We start from the raw sequence: 23,435 nt of genomic DNA on the forward strand, positions 1-23,435 counted from the left end.
TTGTGTACTACATGAAAATGCTCAAAAACAAAAACTCTTTCCAGGAACATAGTTTCTATAAATAGGATCAGAGTGAGCCCTCTTCTTCATTTTCTTCCTCTCTGTTCTGGAGTAGCTCACCGCATCCCCGCCCCCTTTAAGGGTCATCACCACCATCCTGCCATCTCATTGGCCGAGAGAGACGTCAATCAGGAGGATTATCCGTGTCCGGGTAGGTTGATTACGGTCTGCAGCAGCAGCAGCGCTGAGCTGAGCTGAGCTGAGCAAAGCAGTGCATTGAGAGGAAGACACCACATTTACGAGGCTAGTTTTGTTTTTTCTGCAGCCTCCCTCCTCCTCCTTCTCCTCCTCCTCTGTCCAGGTCCACGATGAGTTGGTCGAGAGGAATGCAGCACCGGTTTACCTGAGAGCAAGTGGTTGTATTCTTCTTTTAAACCTCCACCAACTCTGCTGTGACTTCTTTATTTATGTAGGTAGAGAAGCATTGCTGTTGGATACATCTCCAGCCCGGTGTTTACATGTTGTAATTGGATTTTGCATCATTTCCAGCAGCAGCAGTAGTAGTAATAGTAGCAGCTCCTCCTCCTCTTGTTCCTCTGGAGCTCTTTTTGCCGGCTCGTCCTGGTTGTGTTGGTGCAGAAGAAGAAGAAGAAGAAGAAGATGGGTCTACCTGCCCTGGAGTTCAGTGACTGCTACCTGGACAGCCCTCAGTTCAGGGACAGACTCAAGTCCCACGAACTGGAGCTGGACAAGACCAACAAGTTCATCAAGGAGCTCATTAAAGATGGCAAGGCGCTCATCCAGGCTCTGAAAAGTAAGTGGGTGGAGGAGGAGGAAAGGTGTTTGTGAGGTGTGTTAATTGACTGACTGTCATCCATGCTGTGCATAATGACAAAACATCTGGTTTCGTGCATGTGGTTTTGTCAGAGTGAGTCACAGAAGTTGCCTTCAGGTGCAGCATGTCTGTGAAAGAGAGACTGCTCTAGCTCAGTTACACTGGCATCAGAAGAAAAGCTTAGTGTGTGTGTGTCTGTGTGTGTTACTGATAAAGCACATTTCACAAGTTAAAGAGGAAAGGCGTGTGACTGTGAGTGAGCCCTGAAGCTGTCAGCACATTTATTCCCACCGCCTTACAATATAGATGGACAGAGGGAGTGTGTAGTGAATGTTTTACTCACACTGATATACTGTGTTAAAGGGGACATATCATGCTCATTTTCAGGTTCATACTTGTATTTGGGGTTTCTACTAGAACATGTTTACATGCTTTAATGTTCAAAAATCACATTGTTTTTCTCATACTTTATGTCTGAATATACCTGTATTCACCCTCTGTCTGAAACGCTCCGTTTTAGCGCATTTCAACGGAATGGCAACGGAATTGTGTTGCCAGGAAACAGCCTGGGTCCATGTTTACATCCTGTCAGCTGATGTCATTCGCATACATTGGAACAGGGAATAAACTGGGACACATTTAGAATATTTAAGTTTAAAACGATGTAATGGTCTAAATATCGTATATTTGTGACATCACAAATGGACAGAAATCCAAACGGCTTGTTTCAAACGCACAATTTATGAATACGGGCTGTGTGTATTTCTCCGTATATTGAGCATTTTGATAGTTTAACAGTATTTATAAAGCACTTAAACCTGCTTTATAATATAAAAGACATGGGAATCTCACTTTTCACAACATGGGACCTTTTAAAGGATGATGTTTAATGTTGATAAGGGCTTTAACTACCAGTAGGTCCATCCTATATAACATATCTGTTATAACTGACTTGAAAAGGTGACTATAGGTTTTGCTTCTTTTAGTTATTTGATGGTGTAAATTACGGCTGACCCGAATGCTTCGACCGTTGCCATAGTATTCAACCTCCCAATCACTATTGGCAAATTATTGATTTCTTAAGTAAGTAGCTGTGTAATAAGCGGGATAATGTACAGCAACCTGGTCGTTGTTGTGAAACAAACCCAAACAGGGCGATCGCTTCGAATACCTTTGAATATTTCTCTTATTTTCAGGGCAGGGTTTTCTGCTTTGCTTACCTTACGTTCAATCTTTACAAGCTATTCTCGTGGAAAATTTGCATTTGTATGACTCCAAATGTCCAAAATTGAAATGGAGATTGTTTGGATTGTTGAAAGTGGGGTTGTGTGAGGTTCTAATCCATAGTCAGTGTATTACCTACAGTAGATGACGGTCAGCACGCCCCCAGTTTGGAGAAACAGACAGGAGTACCGGCACAGAAGCAAAGCTATGTACTCCATCTATGCTCTCTTCAAAGCTACCAGACTCCATTGACAAAAACAGTAATTTTTTACCAAATTAATTACCTCGCAGAACACGGAAGTTGCTGGTCTACCGCTGCCTTGATTGGTTAGTTTGTGATTTTGTGCAATTTTGTGACTTTGGTGAATCCAAACTGATCCTTTAACACACCAAAGTCACACAATAACATAAACAAACTAACTGATCGAGGCAGCGGTAGACCAGCAACTCCCATGTTCTGCAAGGTAAAATTACAGTTTTTGTCAATGGACTCTGGTGGCTTTGGCGAGAGCATAGATAACGCCTCCAGTTCCTCGTTGGAAAAAGGCTGGCTGACTGCAAGGTAAAGCGGTAAAGACAGTATAGTGCTGTAAACTTAAACTGATAAAGATTCTTTTTAGGTGAGCCTTTCTTTTAGGTGGCTAAAATAAGTTTTGCTGCCGGCCCCCGTCCACAGTATTGATTTGCTCCTGTGTTGGTAGTCCTGACAGTTTCTCCAAACTGGGGGCGTGCCGACCGTCATCTACTGTAGGTAATACACTCATAAGTACCTCATACAAACAATACAAACAATCCGACAAATGTTTGCTGGTGGAATTTACTGTAATTTGGTCTAAATGCTGATTCAAATCAAGCATAAGACATTTTCTATGGTATTTGTTCTGGCATGAAAATGGACAGAAGAATTGATATTGAATTTGTGTTGTTATCCATATGCTCTTAACTGTTCTATGTGTTAAAGGTGTGTTTAGTTTGCATGGTGCAACGCTGTGCATGCACACTCCTGATACCGTAGATACTATTGTGTTTATGTACTGTATATATAGAGTATGGAAAGCGCAGCCTGCCGGTTAACCTGAACTTTCCACCCCGGCGTTATCGGCTGTACCTTTAAAAACAAACCAGCTCGGTCCTCTGTGACCACAAAGCTCGGTCAGCTGACGTGCGGCTATAAAGACAATTCTGCTTTTGTCCATTGGTGAGATCTAGAAATCAAACAGCATGGCCTGATTTACTGCGGTCGCAGTGAGTCATTTGCTTGTTCTGTGCCATTGTAGCAGGGTGCTGCCTGACAAAGAGCAAGTCAGCAGGTTTTCCTAGTTAATCTTTTTTTTATACCTGTAGTTTTTGTCGCCCATTGCCGGCACATGACATGAATCAGTCGCTTCTCTAACAGCGCTTGGAAGTTCTCTGTGCAGCTGTAAATCTTTTCTGCTGCATCTTTCAACACACCTGGACCTCCTCTGCTGCTCTTGAGGCATTGAGAGGATGTGTGACTGCCCTGGGACGCCCCTCATGTTTAGTTAGGTTCTAATTGCTGCTGGAGGAGGAGCCTCAAAAGTCTCCTGACAGCTTTCACATGTGTTTCTGTTGTAATGACTACATGCAATATTACCACAGAAGGAGAAAGTGAAACATTTACAACATGCCACTCAGAATGTACACAGCAGTGCTACTGTGAACTTATGAAGCCTGTTGTTATGTCACTGTCTTCTCTTGGTTCTTCAGTACTAGTGTAATGACCTGTGTAGGATTGGGTGTCATGATGATATAGACTTGTGGTGAGGCAATATAAATGTGACTGTTGTCAGGTTTTTATATACAGTTTATATACCAAGTTATCTGTCTCTTAATGTCTTTGGTTGTAATAGGACTGCTTTATAGAAATACTGGATTTACGGGATTTTTGCATCAATGTGATGATTGATTCGTCAAGTATTTATTTTCAAATTTGTATTTATTTTTTTTGCCAAAAACAACAAACATTCCCATCAGCTATATCTTTAAACAGCTAAATCAGTTGAATATACTCTATCATGTTGTTTATCAATATAAAATTACAAACATATAGCGTATGTAATTTTATATTGGCACGTATCTCAGTCACCAGTTTATCAGGTACAGAAACAGACAAGACTTTTAACCAGGAGACTGGTGTTCGAGACCGGTGTTTTGTTTTTGCAAGTTAGTGAAGTTTTTTTAGTTTTTAGTTTCGTGTTGTTTAGTGATGTTTGTGGCGTGCTTTCCGTAGTTATGTCACGTTGTTTCCGTATGAATTTCACTTAGTTTACGTACTTATTTGAAGGCCAATGGGCATGATGTTTTTCCTAAACCTAACTAAGTGGTTTTGTTGCCTAAACTTAACTGCGGATGTTACCGTAGTTTTATTACGTGGTGTACAAATGACACGCAAAAAAGCGTAAAATGCGTCGTCATGACACGCGGCCTATCCGTGTAATGTCATGGTACTTATACGCCTTCCCATGAGACCGGGTTGGTATAATGCAATACAGTTCAACAGCACTACAAACTACAGCCTCCAAAATATCCATACAGTTGTACCACGCCTCTCTACATTATAACCTTCATGAAGCTAGAATCTATTTCAAGACTGTTGTATAGACTGCATTACTTTTAGCTTATACCTAATATACTATACTGAGTGTATATCCATATTGCCCACCTCTAGACTGTACAGCATTTTTCTGTTATGGATTAATTTTGGAGGCAGTGTGAAGCCGGCACTTGACAGTTTGTTCCTGATGGTTTGTTGTTGCTGCAGTACAGAGAGAACAAGTACAGAGAGCATCGTAGTAAATTGCATGAACTGCACTTATGGTATATGCTTATTATTGCGTAAAATGTAATAATTATGAATAACATCATACCATAAATAGTTGGTCTTTTTGCATAATGGAAAATCTACACTGATGTGTCTGTGATAAGCTAGCTGCTGCTTCCTCTTCTTCTCTTCTTACTCGACTCGAAGTTTATCGCTCATTAGTGTAATTTATCATAGAGGAAGGGTTCAACACTATTGCGATTTACAGCAGCTCTTTCCTGTTTGTGGTTGTCGGACTGGTTTATATAGCAGCTCAACATGTAGACACATTCAGACAAATGCACACACGCACACTCTGTTTCAGTATACACTTTGAAGACCACAAAGTCTCCCTTGAATAAGTACTTTGGAGACACACACAAACTAAGGTGGCAGATGCATACAGTATGCACACACACACACACACACACACACACATATATATATATATATATATATATATATATATATATATATATACACACACAGTGTGAGTTTAAGTATGTGTGTTGGCCATATGTCATTTTAGGGCAGATCTAGCTTGTTATTACGGAGCCTGTAGAAATGTTTGGTTCTCTGCTCCACCTCTAACATGACACGGCTCAATCAGCCAAACTAACCCTAATTGGCAGCTTTGGCGCTCGCTGGTGCTGTGAGGGGAAACGAGACACCGTGTTTAGACAGTTTATGTGACACAGACGCATGATGTTGCCATGTTTTCAGTGGAAAGTGTCAAAAATGGAGCAATGGAGTTATTTTTGAAGTTCACGCCACTTGGCTCAGGAGAGTGTGATGCCAGTCGTCTGTTTAAGGTGTCAGAGTGGGACTCTTGACCTTTGTTTTGATGCATCCCTTCTTTTTTTTCTTTTTTTTTTTTTACAATATATCATCATCCTCAGTTTGTAATGTTACAGAAATCAATGTATAGAATTACCAACCAGCTCTGTTTTGTGTTGCAGTCACTCAAACACCCCCATAGCTTTCCAGGGATGAAATTCATCCACATAGCTCCATAACTAAACAGGTTTTATTATTAGAGGTACTATATATTATCACTATCAAATCCATCCATCCATTAGCTATCACTAACACTGTCAAATGTTCACTGTTATTTTATCAGTATTAGCCAGTGGGCAACCTCTGGGTCTGGAAAGTGAAGCCAATGCAGAAGTGCCCTAAACTTGCATTCTTTCTAATAGCCAGCAGGGGGCGACTCCTCTGGTTGCAAAAAGAAGTATAGTATAGAAGTCTATGAGAAAATGACCCTACTTCTCACTTGAATTATTACCTCAGTTAACATTGTAAACATGAGTTTATGGTCTCAATCACTAGTTTCAAGTCTTCTTCAATACAGCATGATGTTCATTTAGTAAATTATGGTCCCATTTAGAGTCAAATAGACCATAAAGCAGGGGATGCTTTAGGGCGTGGCTACCTTGTGATTGACAGGTCGCTACCACGGCGTTGTCTGGTCTGGGAGTTGTCCGTGTTTTCGTCTTACAACTTTCACAGTGTGTTTTCAGTCCATGAAAGTTAACATTTTGGTCGCCTAAAAATGTCTTATTCAGCGTTCGGTTGTACTTAGCTCCACCCTCTCGTGCCACTTCTGGTTGCAAAAAAACAAGATGGCGAGGGCCAAAATGCTGAACTCAAAGCTTCAAAACAGCAGTCCACAAACCAATGGGTTACGTCACAGTGATTACGTCCACTTCTTATATACAGGCTATGGTTTTAGCCTATGTTTCAATGGTTTAAATTGTGTTTCAGCTGCTTTTCGACCCTTCCGAAACACAGAAATTTTGTAATTTATGGAACTTTTTCACATGAAAATGGACAAATTTTAAGACGGTGAATATTTGGTGCATGTGTGTACACCTGTTTTGAGCACAGAAATACAAGAAGTTCAACCAAAAGTCAAGCAGACCAACAGCAGTAGATCATTCACTCAAAAAAAATCAATTGGAACAATCCATGATTGCGGTAATAAAACAATGCTAGGACTTGTAAGTATTCATATCCAATGCCTATTATTATTATTACTAGCCTGGAGTCCCAGGGCTCAGCTGTCATGGACTAGTTTTTCACAATGAGGTCATCGTTGGCTGCAGTGACGGCGCTGCTTCCTGGATTAAGACATGACATGATCAAATTGTCAGGCCCAGTTGTGCACACACCACACACGTGTTACAGTGAAAGCGTGACACATCCCTCTGTCATATAGATCGTTTTTTCTTAACCGTTAAATAGAGCTTTTAGGGAGCAGAGGCCTGAAACATGAGAGAGCACAGCTGGTTAGTCAGAGTCCCCTGTTAGTGTTGGCTGAGTGTGCGTATGGGTGGTTTTATATTTGTGCCTGCGTGATGTGAATATGGATATAGTACATTCCTTAACAAGTATTTATGTGGCCTAGTGACCTCTTTGTGCTCCGTATATATGGCCTACAGAGTGTGTGTGTGTGTGTGTGTGTCTCCTGACCTTCAAGGAGCTGATGAGATGATGCTAATTGATGGAGGGTTAACATGTCAGAAGGATGGATACATTGTACGCTGATATAGAGATTACCATTTGTACTCGTAGATGCCATAGGAGCTTTTCAACCTAAATACTTCAGACCTGTTTGATAGTGATAAACAGAAACACATTTCAATTTGAATCATGTTAAGATAAGATGAGATCATTCTTTATTAGTCCCACACTGGCGAAATTTGCAATGTTATTGAATGTTAATACCATTTATTTACCTTTTTAAAAAGAGGGGGATTTTATTCAAATTGCATTTGGACTCAATTTGACAGTATTTATAGCCTATATATATATCAAGTAATTGATCTTAAAAACTTTTAGAAAATGAACAGTAGCAAGAATGGCATAATCCTAATAAATCCAGATCTTTAAATTTACCAGTCTAAAGCTGACTTTCAGTAAGTGCTTCAACTTGTGCGTTACAATCATGTCAGAGTTTCTATTGGGCCAAAGCTAACATGGGTGGGAGTAATGGACCCAATATGCTTTGTTTTATTGCTGCAAATGGTCTCCATCTGTACGTAATGCACTTTTTAATGATACAGTACAATTTGATCATTTATAGCAAATTATTTCGCGGACCCCCTGACAGAGTGCCACGGACCCCTGGGGGTCCCCGGACCCCACTTTGGGAATCACTGTTTTAAGGAATTATTTACAGGTTTATTTAAGCAGAAAAAAACAACTTGAAATTGTTTAAATTTATCAATAGCTAGGGCTTGACGAGGAAGTCTGTTTCTGATTTAATTTGGTCACAAATGGGCGGGCTGAACCGTAACATTTCCAGCGACTATTTTAGCCCTATGTAATTGTCCAGACTTAGCCAATAAAACAATGCCTGTAGCTCGTTGGAGAAATAGTCGATGCCTAAAACTAGAATTACTGTCCAAGAACCACTGCTACATGAAAATGACTTAGTAAACAGGTTGTCCTGTACTATAGTATACATATCAGAGGCTTGACCCTGAGAGCACGCACATTGTTGAGGCATGTATGCTGCCGTTGTGTTCGGCCTGTTACTGGTTAAAAACAGCCCTCCGCCCATTAGCACTGTCTTGATAATGGCTTTGTTTTCAGGCGTTTACCCTGGCTTCAAATTGAACCATTAGCTGCCCTTGGCAACCTCACAAACAAGCTGCGGGCTACGAGAGCTCGTAAGAGGGAAGTGGGAATTCCCTGCGACGAACCGCATGCAATTGCAATCCATATCTCTCTCCTCTCTCTTTACCTTCTGTCTTTGTTTTCCCTGCAGCCACTCTCTGTGCTGTTAGTAATAAGAAGGGTAATAGCAGTCATTCAGTGGCTCAACTGTCAAACTGGTGCTGATAGATGAGGGTCACACACACACACAAATGCACACCGCACCATAACTAATTGTCAATTATGTCTGATGGAGGGAGTGAACCCTCTTTTTAAAAAGGTCCAGAGCAAATGAAGAGTATGTGCCAAGGGGCTAATGAAAAGAGAGAAAGAGGAGGTGGGGGTGTTGTTGTCTTTCACAATGGTGTTTAAAAGCCGACATGGCCTTATTTTCGACCCGCCTGTAGAGGAGCAGAGCAATCTAGGTTGTGGAGAGAAGAAGAAGAAGAGGAGGGGAAAGGGGTAGAGAGGATGGAGGAGGAGAGAAAAGCGAGGCAGGGTGTCACTGTGTCTGAAGGCATTCCTCTGCAGACGTCCCATAGGAACAAAGAGGAGAGAAGGGTGTGTGTTTTTATGTATGCAGCATAATGTCTGATTTGCACATACAACATGTGTGTTTCCCATTATACCAGTACATTTCGGCTCATGGGAAGGTGTGTGTGTGTGCTCAGTGAACATGTACGTGCGGGCATGTTGCCACTGCAGTACAGCACGGTGGGGGTTGGGGGTCTTCCTCTAGCTGTGACGTAGCGTGGAGGAGAAGGAAATTAGGGCACGACTGAGCCCAGCTCTGCCGCTTTTGTTGCCTCGCTTTTGTGAAGGCAGACTGTCTGACACACACACATACACACGGACACACACACACACACACATGCAGTCACTGACTTTTAACATCATACTGGATCAAAATTACGTATATTTGTCCTTAAAGAGACGGAGGATGGAGCAGCAAAACCCTCATTCAGAATTTTTTCAACAGTTTAAGGGCGCTTTCACAAGCCATAGTCCCTTTGGCTAGTCCGAATCGGAGTGAAATGAACCCTTTTGCATCGTTTTCTATTTATGCTGGTTCGGTTTTACAGTGCACAAATTAAAGTGGACCAAATAAAAAAAATGTTTTTGCTGAGGGGCGTGTACGAGGGAGTAGGGACGAAATCTTTTCACTTTGACTCGGCACTGATCTACTGTGTCAACACATTCTCATTCCTAACTCGTCAAATAGCGCTGTTTGGCCGGTGTCTCTCGGCATCGAAGACCGACGCACGGGGTTGACTGTGTGCATGAATCTTTTCTCCTCCAGTTTATCTTGAATGACTTACTAAACGTCACTATTTAGCATATTCTGTATGTTCTCTTCGGCCCAGATGTCGAGTAAACATCTGACTTCTGCAGAAGTCCAGGTCCATCATCTTCCACTCATGTTAACCTGTTGTTTACCTTCGTCCATCTCAACAAATGCACGCACAAGCGGTCGGCGTTTTGGTTCGCTTCCTGCAATTGGGTCTGGTTATGTTCTCACTGCAATCAAACCGCCCTTGGGTTTGCTTGGAAACAGTCCGAGACCACCTCTCGCAAGCAATCTCGCACCAGAATACATTCACTGCGTCCACAGCAGCCCAAATGGACCAGAGTTTGATTAAAATTGCCTCAATTTTGGCGCGTGAAAGCGCCAACACATTTTTTGTGCAATTGATCATTTGTTGCAAAACACTGGATTTTTGTGTAAGAATATGAGACTATAAAATCCAAACAATTGGCCTCAACACATTTTGACACTGGCAGCCACACACTTTAACTCCTTATGCGTTGGATGCAGGGTCTTTTTTGTTCTTGCACATTATTTGCATGCTGCATTATACATGAGCACATATGAACTTCTTTAGATTTACAGAGTAACAGTGGGATTACGTTTCATCAACAGGTTGCATTCATTAAGAGCAGCTCTGTTGCCTGCTACATCTATAATTAACAAGCTCATTAAAAATCTATCAGGCTCATAAATCGGGGTCATAAATTGTATTTAAAATGCACTTCTGCGTAAACAGATTTGCTGCAGAAATGGCATGTGTATATAGCACACCGATCGAAAACTTTGCGTAGCTCGTAACAATCACCACAGAAGTAGATCTCCAGCCAGCGCGCCGCTTCATCTCATTAGTTGAATCTTTGATGTGGAGAATCGGCCCTGGACTCCAGCTGGACTGAAGCTGGTAAATATTTCAGCTCGGGGGCTTATTTAGTTACACTGCCCGCCCGCCCGCCAGTGATACAGCGACTCAGCCCTAGATGCACTGTGGTATTACTACTTGTGTGTTTTCTCTCATGATGATATGCGACTTATTTTGCTGGTATGCCACCTCCACTACTTAAAGATGCATGCACATGCAACAATATGACATATTTCCTTTTTTCTAGGCAGGTATTGTTGTTGCAGCCGTTCACATGCAACCCCAAGGTCCACGTTTTAACTCAGGTTATGTCTACAAACAGTCTTCAAGTTCGGGTAAAATGTGAGGAACTGAAAGAGGAACTGCAAAAAGACATTTCTCATGGCATAGGTATAAATACACTAGAGCTACGATTTCATTATAATTCAAAATGTTAACACGAGAGTGCATGAAACTGTAAAGAAGGAAGTGGGATTCACACGCAAACACCAGCATGTTTAAATTTGAATCTCTTGCGCTTCAGCAGCACAACCACCACATCACCTACAGTGATGGAAATGTTCCTCTGACACTTATAGTTCTGCAAATGCATTTACTGTAAGCGGCATCTGTGGTGTACGTTTTGAATATGCATACATACAGATGAGTCATGCTGTATATCCGCTCGGCCACAAAGGTACAGTTCTGTTTAAAAAGAACCCTGAGACAATTTCAATCCTTTTTTAAATAGAAAATCTAGGGTTGTTTGTACAGAACAGAACCGCTTTGACCTGTATACACCTACAGTATAACACAGCTTTTTGTTGCACTGCCTCAATCAAGTAGTGTGAGTCCGCCAAATGTGCTAGTTATGTAATGCTGCAGCATCATTATCTTAACTTATCCAGGTGTAGGAACTGAGGCCTCACGATCAAAGCTGTCACTCTTTAAAGATCCCCTCCAGACATTTTTAAGACGCATAAGAATGTTTCAATATTGTGTTTTTGCACAAAAAAAGTTCAGTTACCTTTTTAAAATATTCCTAAAATCTGCTTCTTCCCACACAAGATGCCTCTGATTTCACATTTGTTTTTGTACGTACACATCTTAAACGTCTTTGCACCTAAAAGACTTTCCCTCTTCAGCAGATGAATGTGAAAACAGCTGTAGTGTCAAACTCTGCACATCCATCACTCTGCACAGTGAAGGTCAAACATTCAAGTGACAAGTAACAACGAGCAAAACACATTTAGAGTGGAGGGGGAATTTAAGGAGAAGCCGCGGTTGAGTGCGGGGAAAAATGAAATACCTGGTTTGCTAAATTAATTGTTTAAATGTATTAAAGGGATGTGGGTGTGACTTTGGTGAATCCGAACTAACTCTGGTTGCTTTGATGAGAGCGTAACGGCTTCAGTTCCCCGTTGGAAACATAGACATGTAGTGAAAATGTTCTAAATATAGCGTACACTTAAACTGATATTGATTTTTTTTAGGTTGGCCTTTCTTTTAGGTGGCCAAAATATGTTTAGCTGCCGTCACCGTCCACAACAATGCATTGCTTTGCTCCCGTGTGGTAACTCCTGTCTGTTTCTCCAAACTGGAGGCGTGCCGAGCGTCATCTACTGTAGGTAATACACTGACTATGGAAAAGTACCTCATGCAACCCCACTTCAAATCACCCAAACTATCCCTTTAATGAGTTGCAGATATTAACGTCCTGTAACAGTGTCAAATGTAATAATGTGTTTTTTTTTTGTCTAAAGAAAGAAAGGAGGTAAAAAAAACTTCCATGGATGAGTAATTATGGGGGAATAAAATGTGTGTAACTTAAGATCATTTGCAACTTTATCCTGGCTGCACCATGTTCCACCTGACTGTGTGTACTTTGTGCCTTTTGCAGCTGCACGTAAGAAATGCCGATCTTAACAAGTTAGTGATGTATTCAGAAACATAGCTCAGCCTTTTTTCCTTTAAAGACATGAAGCCATTTTCTGCCATTGAGGTGAGATAACGTCACTTGTAATCCAATGAAAACCAACTTGATTCAAGAGTGTTCTCGACTTGAGCTTCAGTTCCTTCTTACTGATGCAGCTGTCGGCCTTGTTCTCCTTTTAAAGATGGAAAAGGTTCTGTAACACCAGAAAACTTGGCAAGATGAGATTGATTTTAGTAAAATATCTCCCAACTCCAAGGGTAAATGTAAGGCAGCGTTATTTATAGAGCACATTTCATTACAAATAAACTCAATGCGCTTTACATTTTAAAATAAAAAAATAAAAGGACAAGGACAAGCACAGTGCTGGCTTCACATTAATTTGATCACATTACTTTAAGATCATAAAACACCAGGAGTGAAGTGGGAGGAGAAGAGGGAAAGTGAACTCAGAGGAATGCTCTTTAACTTTCTGCACACGGCTACCTGATCGCTGCTGTTCGGTCATAAAAGAGACAGCTGCGCTTTTCACAGCTGCTTAAAAAGCTGCTTTTTACTGCAGCTGGTTATGGGTGCAAATTGTTTAATTGGAGCTGTTTTAACAGCAGATGGAGGGCGTTAGGGAATTATCGTACCTGACACCACTCCACCGAACAGCAGCGTGATGGAGCTTCAGTGTCAAGGTTGTGTTTCACTTGGAAATTTATGATAAACACAGAGAAGGGCTGTTATCTTGCTCAAGAAGCAGGATTTTACGGTTGATCAGCACCTAATGCACCTGATAAAAGTGGAAAAAAAAAGAAAAAGATCTTTCCATCTATGTTTTGCTGGCTACAAGTCTGAACTCATTTTACTGATAATTTGAATGAAACGGAGCTTCAGGAAATTTTTTGGAAGGAAATGTGTTTTAATTTGACTCCCTGTAGGCCTTACAGGAAGAGGTTACATCAGGCTGTTCTCATACACCGTTTGGAGCTTCTGTACATCTATGAAAAGTAATGCACTGTAATAAACTGCATGTGATTATCATAAAGTGGGCATGTCTGTGAAGGGGAGACTCGTGGGTACCCATAGAACAAATTTTCATTCACATATCTTGAGGTCAGAGGTCAAGGGACCCCTTTGCAAATGGCCATGCCATTCCTCGCCAAAATTTTTGCGTACGTTTGCATATGAAGTATCTCCACTCTAGCTTTAAAACTGAGCCTGCTACAATCTAAAAAGTTGCGTTAATGCATTAAAGAAATGAATGGCGTTAAAACAAATTTGCATTAATGCATTATTATCGTGTTAACTTTGACAGCCCTAATGACGACACGTTGCATACATGCTGTGTGTGTGTGCATTTGAGTACATTCGTGTGACTGTGTGTGTGTTGTATCTGTAGATCTGACCTATCAAAGTCACGTCTTTTCTTATTGGTTTAGTGGCAATGAGCCTTATTAGCAGTGTCACACCTGACATCTGGAGGATGTTTCTGTCCATAAAGTGTCACAAGACCTGAATGACCTTTGTTTTTTTTACGATGGTTTAGGAAGAAAATATGCTTCAATATAATAATGAAGGTTATCCAAACAGGAAGCTCCTGACTAAGGCTAATTATTGAATACCATGGGAATGAAATGCAGTTTGTTTCCCCTATCCTACAGGGAAAAGAAATGTCAGAGGAAGACAGGGAGATTTATCTGAACCTTCAGCTCGGTTATCTTTAACTCCTTAGCCTGCAGTGCTGAGCTGTCAGTCCTAAATTCAAGACGTGTGTGATAATGAACTAGAAACTCTCAGCCTGCGGTGGAGTAAAGGTGTGGCTTCTGAGTCGTCACCCTTGAACTAGAAACCTTAGACCTCCTCTACAGACCTTACAGCCCAGAAATGTTACCAGGAAACACTTACAGGAGGAGGCGATTTAGCCTGACAGACAGGTGTGGCTCAAATCAGGCAGAAAAACACAAATATACCCACAGATGCATACTCTCTCTCACACACACACACACACACAAGCTGACACATGTTGTTGATAAAATAGCTATTTTCCTCCCACATCAAAGCTCCTCGAAGTGAGTCAGAGCGAAGAGGAGAAGAGCCAGTGTTACCAGTCAGAGGCCGACGTGGTGTTCGTATCCAGCTGGAGGTTAGAAGAAGGTGAAAGCAGGTTGTTTTTGTCCAGGAGGGACGATACTGTCTTTACAGGAAGAGAACAATCCCTCTTTTGTAGGGGTTTAAGAAGCAACTCAGATTGTATGTTAAGCTCCAGGGTTTCAGTGTTTTTGAAAGTTCACTTTCTTGCGGGGCATGAAGGAGGAAACAAGTTTCTGTGGCCACTTGACATTTTGCTGATTACATTTATTCAAGTGCTGTAAGTAAAGACGATCTATTATGCTTATTTCCAGGTGCATACTTGTAGTTTTTGATAAAGGCATGAAGCACGGTGTTAAAGCGGGTAATGATTACCTTGTAAAATGTAATGTCAACATCCCACTCTTCAGCGCTTTATCGTGCCGTAATCTGCTATCAGGATACTTTAAACAAGTCCTGAATGAAGGGCGAAAGGCATTGTGTGTTCGGCCAGAGTGGCATTGAAGGACACAGTTGACCTTCCAAAACAATTTCCCCTTCTCCTCCTCTTCCTCTTCCTCTTTCCTCATATACACACATTTCCACATATTAACCTCATCCTCCTTCACCTTTCTTTTCTCATCCTCCTGTTCATCCGAATTTCCTTTTGTCAATCTGACATGGAAATGCATGTTAGCAGTCTTCTTTCCTCCGGTAACTCTCATCCTGTTTCCCTCCCTGATGTAACTGGTTTGGGTTATTAAAACAGGATAAGTGCTTTGCTGACTTATTGGCGTAGTAAATGAAGTGCAGGAGCCTTTAACTCTCTCCATCACTCCCATTGTTTCATTTCGTACCAGGGCATACGTGACCGTTTGCTGGCCCTGCCTTGTGATGCGTTTTTGCCAGAGGTTGTGTTATTTTTATAACACCGAGACACGAGCAAACCCCCCACTGTGGTGAAGTAATCACACCGGGCATCGGTCTGAAGCAAACACAGTAGGCTAGTGTAATGATGTGATTCAGAAAAACTAGTTGCTCATAGCATTTCTGATTCTGAGACACACATATTGAAACGTGTATCTCCATGTGTGATCACACATCCAGCCAGACATTTTCTCTTTATGTTATGGCGAATCTGTGCTGGAGATGAATGCAAAATAGTCTCAAAAAGGAACGGATGCACTGAATTATTGAACACAGTTGCAGTGACCCGAGCTGAGGCGTGCCCTCTCTGTTACTATTGCTGTCCTGGTCTAGTCAGCAGTCTTTAGGCATAGAGGCAGAGAGATGGAAACGGCAACAACAAAAGGAAAGCAAGTCAATAAAGACCTATTTTACGGGGAAAGAGACAGTATGGTTTACCCGCTTAGAGGAAGCAGTTGTATCCTACTGTATGTTCAAAGTGTATGCAGAAAAAAAAAAGGTGGTGCAAATGCATGCAAAGTCAGTGGAAGAAGGCCAAATTTCATGTGTCAGGTTTCAGGTTTCAAGGCAGTGAAATGGACCCAACTTAACTTGTCGTGGGAGTGCAAACTACGGTACAGATGTGCTTACTCCTGTCAAAAGAAGCTGTTGGTGATTCTTCATTTAGCCCGTTCATTATTGAGCTGGAGGGGAAATGTGTAAGACAGTATTTTTGTTTTGCCTGGAAAGACAGGTATGAGAATCCCTCTAAAAATACTACTACCCATGATCCTCAGCCGCTCATTGCTGCGTAGAACCAGCCAGTCAGAGGCACAAATCAGAGCAAGTTTAAAAAAAAAAATTCATTGTAGTTGTAACTTTTATCAACAATTGATATATTTTATAGCGCAGTTACAAATGAATCAACTGGGAGATTTTAATATCTCTACACGCTCTTGAAGTGCTCCATCTGTGAGTCATTGTCTATGAGAGAAATGAATGTGACTTTTACCTCCGGGACCAGGGAAGCCCCAAAATCTCTGCACCTTTAAGCAAATAAAAGGAAGCATATAGAGAGCATACATCACTACATATGAGCATCAGCATGACAATTTCCCAGTTGTGGAGTCATTTGAAATGAATGATTTAGCCAATAAAGAACAACACAGCAACCTGGTTTTAAATGTGCACATTTCGTTTTTGAAATGTCTGTCTTTTAAATTACATCCAACAGTGTTCTGCTATTTCTTTCTTTAGATACCAGCACTTTTACATCTTCTTAAGTTAACATTAAAGTAGCAGTTCTATTTCAGTATGTTATATTACTTCTCTTTTTTAGCGCTGGAGTACTTCAGCAGTGTTTGTTGGGGAAAGGAAGCGAGCTCCTGCTCAACTTCCACCACCTAGATCCTCCCAGCTGGTTGAGGGATTTGAAGTGGCAGCCCTCCAGTCACAACCTATTAATGTATATGTAATGAACTTAATACAGTGTCTCACTGCCCCACTTTCCCCCCTTATTGGTGTTCACCCCATATTGATGTTTAGGTCTGCAGGATACTTTCATAGTAAGATAGAAACATGCTCCCTCTCTGTATATCTGTGTGTATGAGTGCAAGGGTGGGCTGAGGGGAAGACTTGTCTCCACTGCCGCCCAGCGCCAACCCAAACAAACCACAGTCCGCTGGCACGGAGAGCGAGGAAGTGTGCGTATGTGTGTATTTAGCAGTGTGCGTTCGGCTCCCATCCTGCTCCAAAAATAACCCCCTGCTAAGAATATTTAATCCCCAGGTTGGCGCTCTCTCTTCCTTTTATGCCTTGCTCTTTATCACACCCTGACACATTTGATGTGCGTTACTGTACACACACACACACATGCAGGGGTGGTGGTGGTGGGGTGGGTGTCCTGGTGCAAAGCCAGCCACAATTCAGGCTTAGTGGGGGTAATCTGGTAGGTGTGTGATCGCTTTATTCTATCTGTTTCCATGCGTCTGGTGTCATTGTTGGGGATAAATGGGTTGGCTTGGCCTGATGTCTGGCTCTGGCTTTGGCCTACAGGGAATGTCTGTATTATTTATTTGTTCAGGATTGAGGAACTATATTTTTTAGTTGTGGTGATATCTTAGATCTTACTCTGCCCTTTGGTCCTGATCACATCCTGCAGGGACGCTGATGGGACTCGGGGTCAGGGGGGCAAGCCAAGATTAACGCTAGAGAGCTGGGATGGGGGGGGGTTAGGGGTGGTGTACTGTTAGGTGGGAGAGGATTGTGTTTGTGGGGCAGGGATTTATGTCCATCTCTGCGGGGAAATTATTGGGTGGCTTATGGTTGATGCCGGTGGCAGAGGGTGGGGCCCTCCTCTGCTGGACTAACGGTGTTTTGTAGTTCAACCATTTTACTCATATTTGTAGAGGTTTTTTTGACTGTTTTTGTCAATTTCCGAATGTGATTAGTTAAGTACAGAAATGACACCGGGATAAAAGGATGTGCAACGTGCCTCATTTTTACGTAACATTTTTATGTCACCTTGTGTTCTTCCAAAAGCTTCACATTGAATATTTTTCCATCTCTGTGTAAGAAGAGATTTACTGTATGGTGGGCAAGTTCATGGGCCAGTAAGAGATCAAGGATTGGTTTGGGTATAGGCTGCGATTCTGAAAAGAGTTATGGTGAGTTTGTGAGGTCAGGTGTGATGATTCTTAGTGCAAGCTCCATTCAAGGCCAGACTTCAGGTGGGTGATGTGAGGTCATCTCTGAGAGGAGATCAATGAGCATCATGTTATAAAACTCTGCACTGTTAACTCTGCCCACCTGAGTCAGGTATATCACGATATCCGGAACCGAAAAAGACACAAGTGTGCAGTATTTACGGAGTGTGTGAATCATTATTTTTTAGCTTTCACCAACTAAAAGATGTCATTTTTTTCAAAGGAAAAACAGCTGCTGGTCGATGGATGACAGATGATTGTTATAGACTGCCAGGTCTATCTAGCTCAGCGATTACTTCTCTTTGATCAGCAGCATTTAAGTCTGTTCCTGACTTGCAAGTTGAAATTGAGGTCAAAGAAGATTCACTAGTCTATATAGCTGAGTTTAGTCTGTCTGCTGCCCAGGTTTTTGTTTGCCTGAGCGATTACAGCTGAATGAACAACTTCTTTCTCTCGGTCTCATTAAGCATACATGGTGCAGTAATTATTGTGCTTTTTTGCTGCCTGATGATGACATACAGACATTGAAGATAAATATAAACATTCATCTTGGTGTAGTTTATAATTGTTGTCATTTGGATGCATTGAATGGCTCATGTAGATATTGTGGCGTCAACATCTCTCGTGCTGACACAGAAAGCCAGATTGACTTTTCATTGTCATGACGGATGACTTTTGTCATCCAGAAAGATGCAATTACGTCGGGAGTTTGCACAAAGAAAATGTGTCTCTACTCCACATTTAGACCCTTGCATAAACTGACAAAAGTGACTTGTTTTGTTGTGGCTTCTTTTTGAAGAGCGAAATGAGGACACAAGCCAAGCAAGGCTCTGACAAAATCTAAATAAATAGAATAGAAAGAGTGAACTGTAATATACCAATGAAAAAATGAATGGAAGCTGTCGGGACTCCCAATAGTGCACATTTCTTGACACCCTGTATTTAAAGTTTAAACATTCTCATTGAGATGCTGCAGTTTGTAATATTATGACATCGGTGCTACATATAATGATGTAATAAATCGCTACCATCACTCCTGCTTCCCACAGCTGGCAAAAAATAAATAAAAAATCATCTTTCAAATTGAAGATGTCACATCAAGAGGCGTCCCGTGGAAATCAAAAGCTCCCCGCAGGACCTGCGGAGGATCACATGGTGATAAAAGCACATTTTCTGGCCCACAACTGAAATACCAAAAACCACAATAATGTAAAGCTCATTTGTCTCGCTGTGTGCTGTAGGTCCCACAAAGTCAGTTTCCCATCCACTCTCAACAGACCATCACACGTTGTTCCAGTTTCTTTAAGTGTCTATTGATTAGACTGTTCTGAACCAAAGGAATAACATGTTGAAAGGCCAAATTCAATCATTCAGCTTTTCTGTAAAACAGTCCTCTGTCTCTGTCCAGTGTGATTTCACAGACTGACTGAGATGTATCCTTCTTTAAGCTTCCATTTACAAACACTTCTGCTTTGAAAACTTTTCTGCTATGTTCATTTTGGGGTATTTCTTTGTGATGCAATTATAATGGGCTACAAATAATTGTATACATGAGATAAGGGCAGTTCATAGGCACCCACAACTTCAGAGTTTTTGTTTTAGTCTATCAAAGTTGCAGCAATTATGTAATAATATGATATTTGACCTTTATAAGTCATTATAAAATTATTTATAATGTGTTATGATTGAGTTTTGGAGCCTGTGCACATGCCTCAGCGACCCTGTCTGCCTGAAATATACTCTATCAGCCAAGTGGTAGTTTCTCACAATGGTTTTGTGGTCTGCAGGAACATTTGTTCAGAAACTCGGCTCCACTAAACAATGAACTCTATTTGTTCATGGCCGCTACAGGGACAAACGTGTAATGTCAGCCACATTATGTGCAAGCGTACTTCCTTGCACAGACCAAGGTGACAAGGGTCTGCAAGGCTTCTTGCAAATAGGAAGTGCCTGGCAGAACATAAAGCCTGGGGAGTGTGTTTGTACTCTCTTTGTACCCGTTTTCGGGTTGTCCGTCTGTACATGCAGTACGTACAGTATATACTATACGTCCGTCCGGTCCATTCTCGTGAACACGATATTTTAGGAATGCCTGGAGGGAATTTCCTCAAATTTGGCACAAACGTCCACTTGGACTCAAGGCTGAACTGATTAGATTTTGATTGTCAAAGGTCAAGGTCAATGTGACCTCAAAAAACACGTTTTTGGCCATAACTCAAGAATTCCCATATATTAAAATATTAAAAGGGTTTCCTTTCACTCACATGCACACAATTTTCAGATATAGTTAATGGAGTTTAGTGCGTGCACTGTTTACCTCTCCATCATCTACTGCTGCTGTTTGTCTCTCTCTCTTTACTCTCCAAAGTGCGTTCGCGCACAGAGTTTTCACCTTTAGTAAAATGAGTCGTTTTACTTAGTTTTGGAGCAAAGCTGTGACATAATATTATGCAACGTGAGGTTTGTGAAATAAAATAAAACGGCAGCTACAATCATGAAGAAGACAAAACTCTCCTCTTCCTGCTGTGAGTCGCTCAGCGCTGACCGTCAGACCCCCGCACACCACAGTTGGTTAAGAGACCTGCATTTACGTTGACAGTTGGATCTGTAACGAACACTATCGCACATTCACAGACATTACGTTTTCCGTTGGGGCTACACGCAAAACATTCAGGGCTTTAGCACCGGCAAAATGACCTGGCAACGCCGAAATGGAAGAGCATTATGTGCCGGACTGATCCCCGGACAGCCCCGGCACTGATGCCAACATAGAAGAGCGTATCTGACGGAAAGGGATCGGATTGTATTATACTTTTTTTTCCCTCCGATATCATACAATCCTCCGATAGCATACAACCACAAGGCGGTAATTCTAGTTTTGATTCTGCTAAGAAGAAATATCCATTTACATCTTATTATGGTAAAGAACAGCTACTGTTGTATCATTGGAAGTTGAATCTCTCCTTTACATACAGTGTATTGGTTTCAGTGTGCAGTATTTTGTAACATAGCATGTTTTGTGGCACTCAGGCTGAGACAGTGAAATGCTCGATAGTTAGAATACCAGTCTTTTTGCTGTCGGCTCATAAAGACCAGATAGACATTTGTGGGGCATGAACCTGCCCAAACGACAGAAAGGAGGATGGAATTCGCAACTTTGCTGCCTCGAGGCAAAAAGTATATGTCATGTCTTCGAAGTTAAACTTCCAGCTTGTTCCTCCCTATTTCTGTGCGAGTGCATTAGCAGGGTGGCATTTCATCCGTTGTCTTGCTCTGCTTGTGAACCTCCAAACCCTATCATCTCTTGTGTATCTCTTTTATCTCCTTGTCTCTCTGTGTCACGCCGGCCTCAGAGGAAGGACTTAAAACTGACAAGCCACTGAGCAGCAGCCACTCGGCCGCAAATCCCCCGGGCTGCTGTGATCCGTCCTGACAGAAAGAGAGGCACAAAGAGAGGCAGAGAGAGAGAGGGACTAATGGCTACACTAACAAAAGACTGTACCACACTCAGAGGACAGAACATGTACTCTCTTTTTATCTGTGCACACTATAATAGGCAATGAATAGAAAATGAGTCTCTGTGTGTGTGTGTGTGTGTGTGTGCGGTTGGACGCTAATAAAGCGTATGATGGTGCCTTCAGGGCTGCTTTTAGTCTCCTACTGGGAGAGAGAACCAGGGGAAGGCGGAGTGGAGTGTTCAGCTTCTGTATTTTCTGTAATAAATCAGGTGTGTATATATAAGACAGGCGAATCAGTAGTGCTTTTATTACCGTCACTGTGGAAGTGCTGCTGTAATCTTCTCTACTGCAGTTTCTGTATGTTCTCTGCTCAATCAAGCTCATCTTTCAGATAGTTGTACAACGTTTCGTCATGTATATCTGTCTTAATTTTTTGTTTTACTGAATATAAACGGATTTGAATCTTTTAAAACTGGTTTCTACTGATGAAAGTCTGTTTTTTTTCTCAGACTTGTCTGATTGCTAAGCATGCCTGAGGATTATAGACCCAAATTTATGCACCAATTTTTGCCGCTTTGAAAGTCAGAAAATTTCAAATTCCCAGTTCTGCATTTCCATGCTTGTTATCTAGACTGTGAGAATAACAGTGAAAGAATTATTGGAACCAGAATCATAGCAAAGTACTGTCTTAATTAATACTTGATCAGATTAAACTCTAAGATACAGCAAATTCAAATGTTGGAGTACTTTCTACTGTATCATGAAATGCCTTTTCAATGATCTTTTTGAAATGTGGCATAAGTGAATTAGTGTTGATTTGAAGGAAATGATAGTCAGTCACTGTGGCAAAGTTATGTACAGTAAACAGCGATTCTGCACGTCTCTGTTGTGGTGCCCTTGAACAAGACATTTAGGATTTTAATTTGGTTGAATTTGCAAGACTTCTTGAGTTGCAGTAATTGTGTCATTTCATTTCTTTTTGAGCTGTATTCACAGTAGGATTTTGTACCATTTGGCCACCTTTCTTGTGATAGAACAGACAGACAAGAGACAGAAATGGAGACACAAAGTGTAAAAACATGGTGAAGGGTATGAACACACTGGGGGGGTATCCTTGCATGCATTTCAAAAATGTAACATTTTGAAGAACAAAGGAAATACAGCCTTGTTTCCATTTACTGAATGTGTATTTGTTTCACCAGCAGCTCAAGGCTCACAGAGATTGATCCTCACATGTACGTAAGAGACAATTTGTTATTCAAGTTAAAATGTGAAACTCATTGAAATTGGCGTTCATATGGGAACAGTGGTATGTTTCGTGCTGTGTGTGTAAAGGGGAAAGCCCAACTCTGCACGCTATCTCTGCACTATCCCCCAAACCTTCTGTCCTCCCTCCGACCAGCCCGGCTCACAACTCGTCCTTAACAATTAAATCCTTCAGATTTACTGTAGGTGTATGTGAGACTTAAGCTACCAGTATTTTTCCTAAGAAGTGGTCGTCGGACGGTTGAATAGCTTCAGAACACCCTCCCCCTAACACCTTTCCCATGTTGGATTAGGGGAAGTTGTGTCTGACCATTTCTGTAACTTTCCAAATACGACATCCTACATTCCAACACATTCTCACTCCCAAATGCCGACGTTTGGTCAGTGGCCCTACGCTTCAAACTATGATGCTCTAGGTATCC

The 23,435-nt window shown here is 41.6% G+C and overlaps 1 protein-coding gene across 2 annotated transcripts in view; it reads left to right on the top strand.

Annotated features, from left to right (window-relative positions):
• The first annotated feature begins 203 nt into the window (after positions 1 to 203).
• LOC141752270 (rho GTPase-activating protein 26-like) overlaps positions 204 to 23,435 on the top strand; it is a 107,553-nt gene continuing 84,321 nt past the window's right edge. For both annotated transcript variants that reach the window (XM_074610048.1, XM_074610047.1), the window contains exon 1: positions 204 to 814. In XM_074610048.1, the coding sequence (XP_074466149.1) occupies positions 661 to 814 (154 nt within the window). In that variant the 5' untranslated portion in view covers positions 204 to 660. The remainder of the gene's footprint in view (positions 815 to 23,435) is intronic.

Source organism: Sebastes fasciatus, chromosome 16, assembly GCF_043250625.1.
Source record: "Sebastes fasciatus isolate fSebFas1 chromosome 16, fSebFas1.pri, whole genome shotgun sequence".
Taxonomy (NCBI): Eukaryota; Metazoa; Chordata; class Actinopteri; order Perciformes; family Sebastidae; genus Sebastes; species Sebastes fasciatus.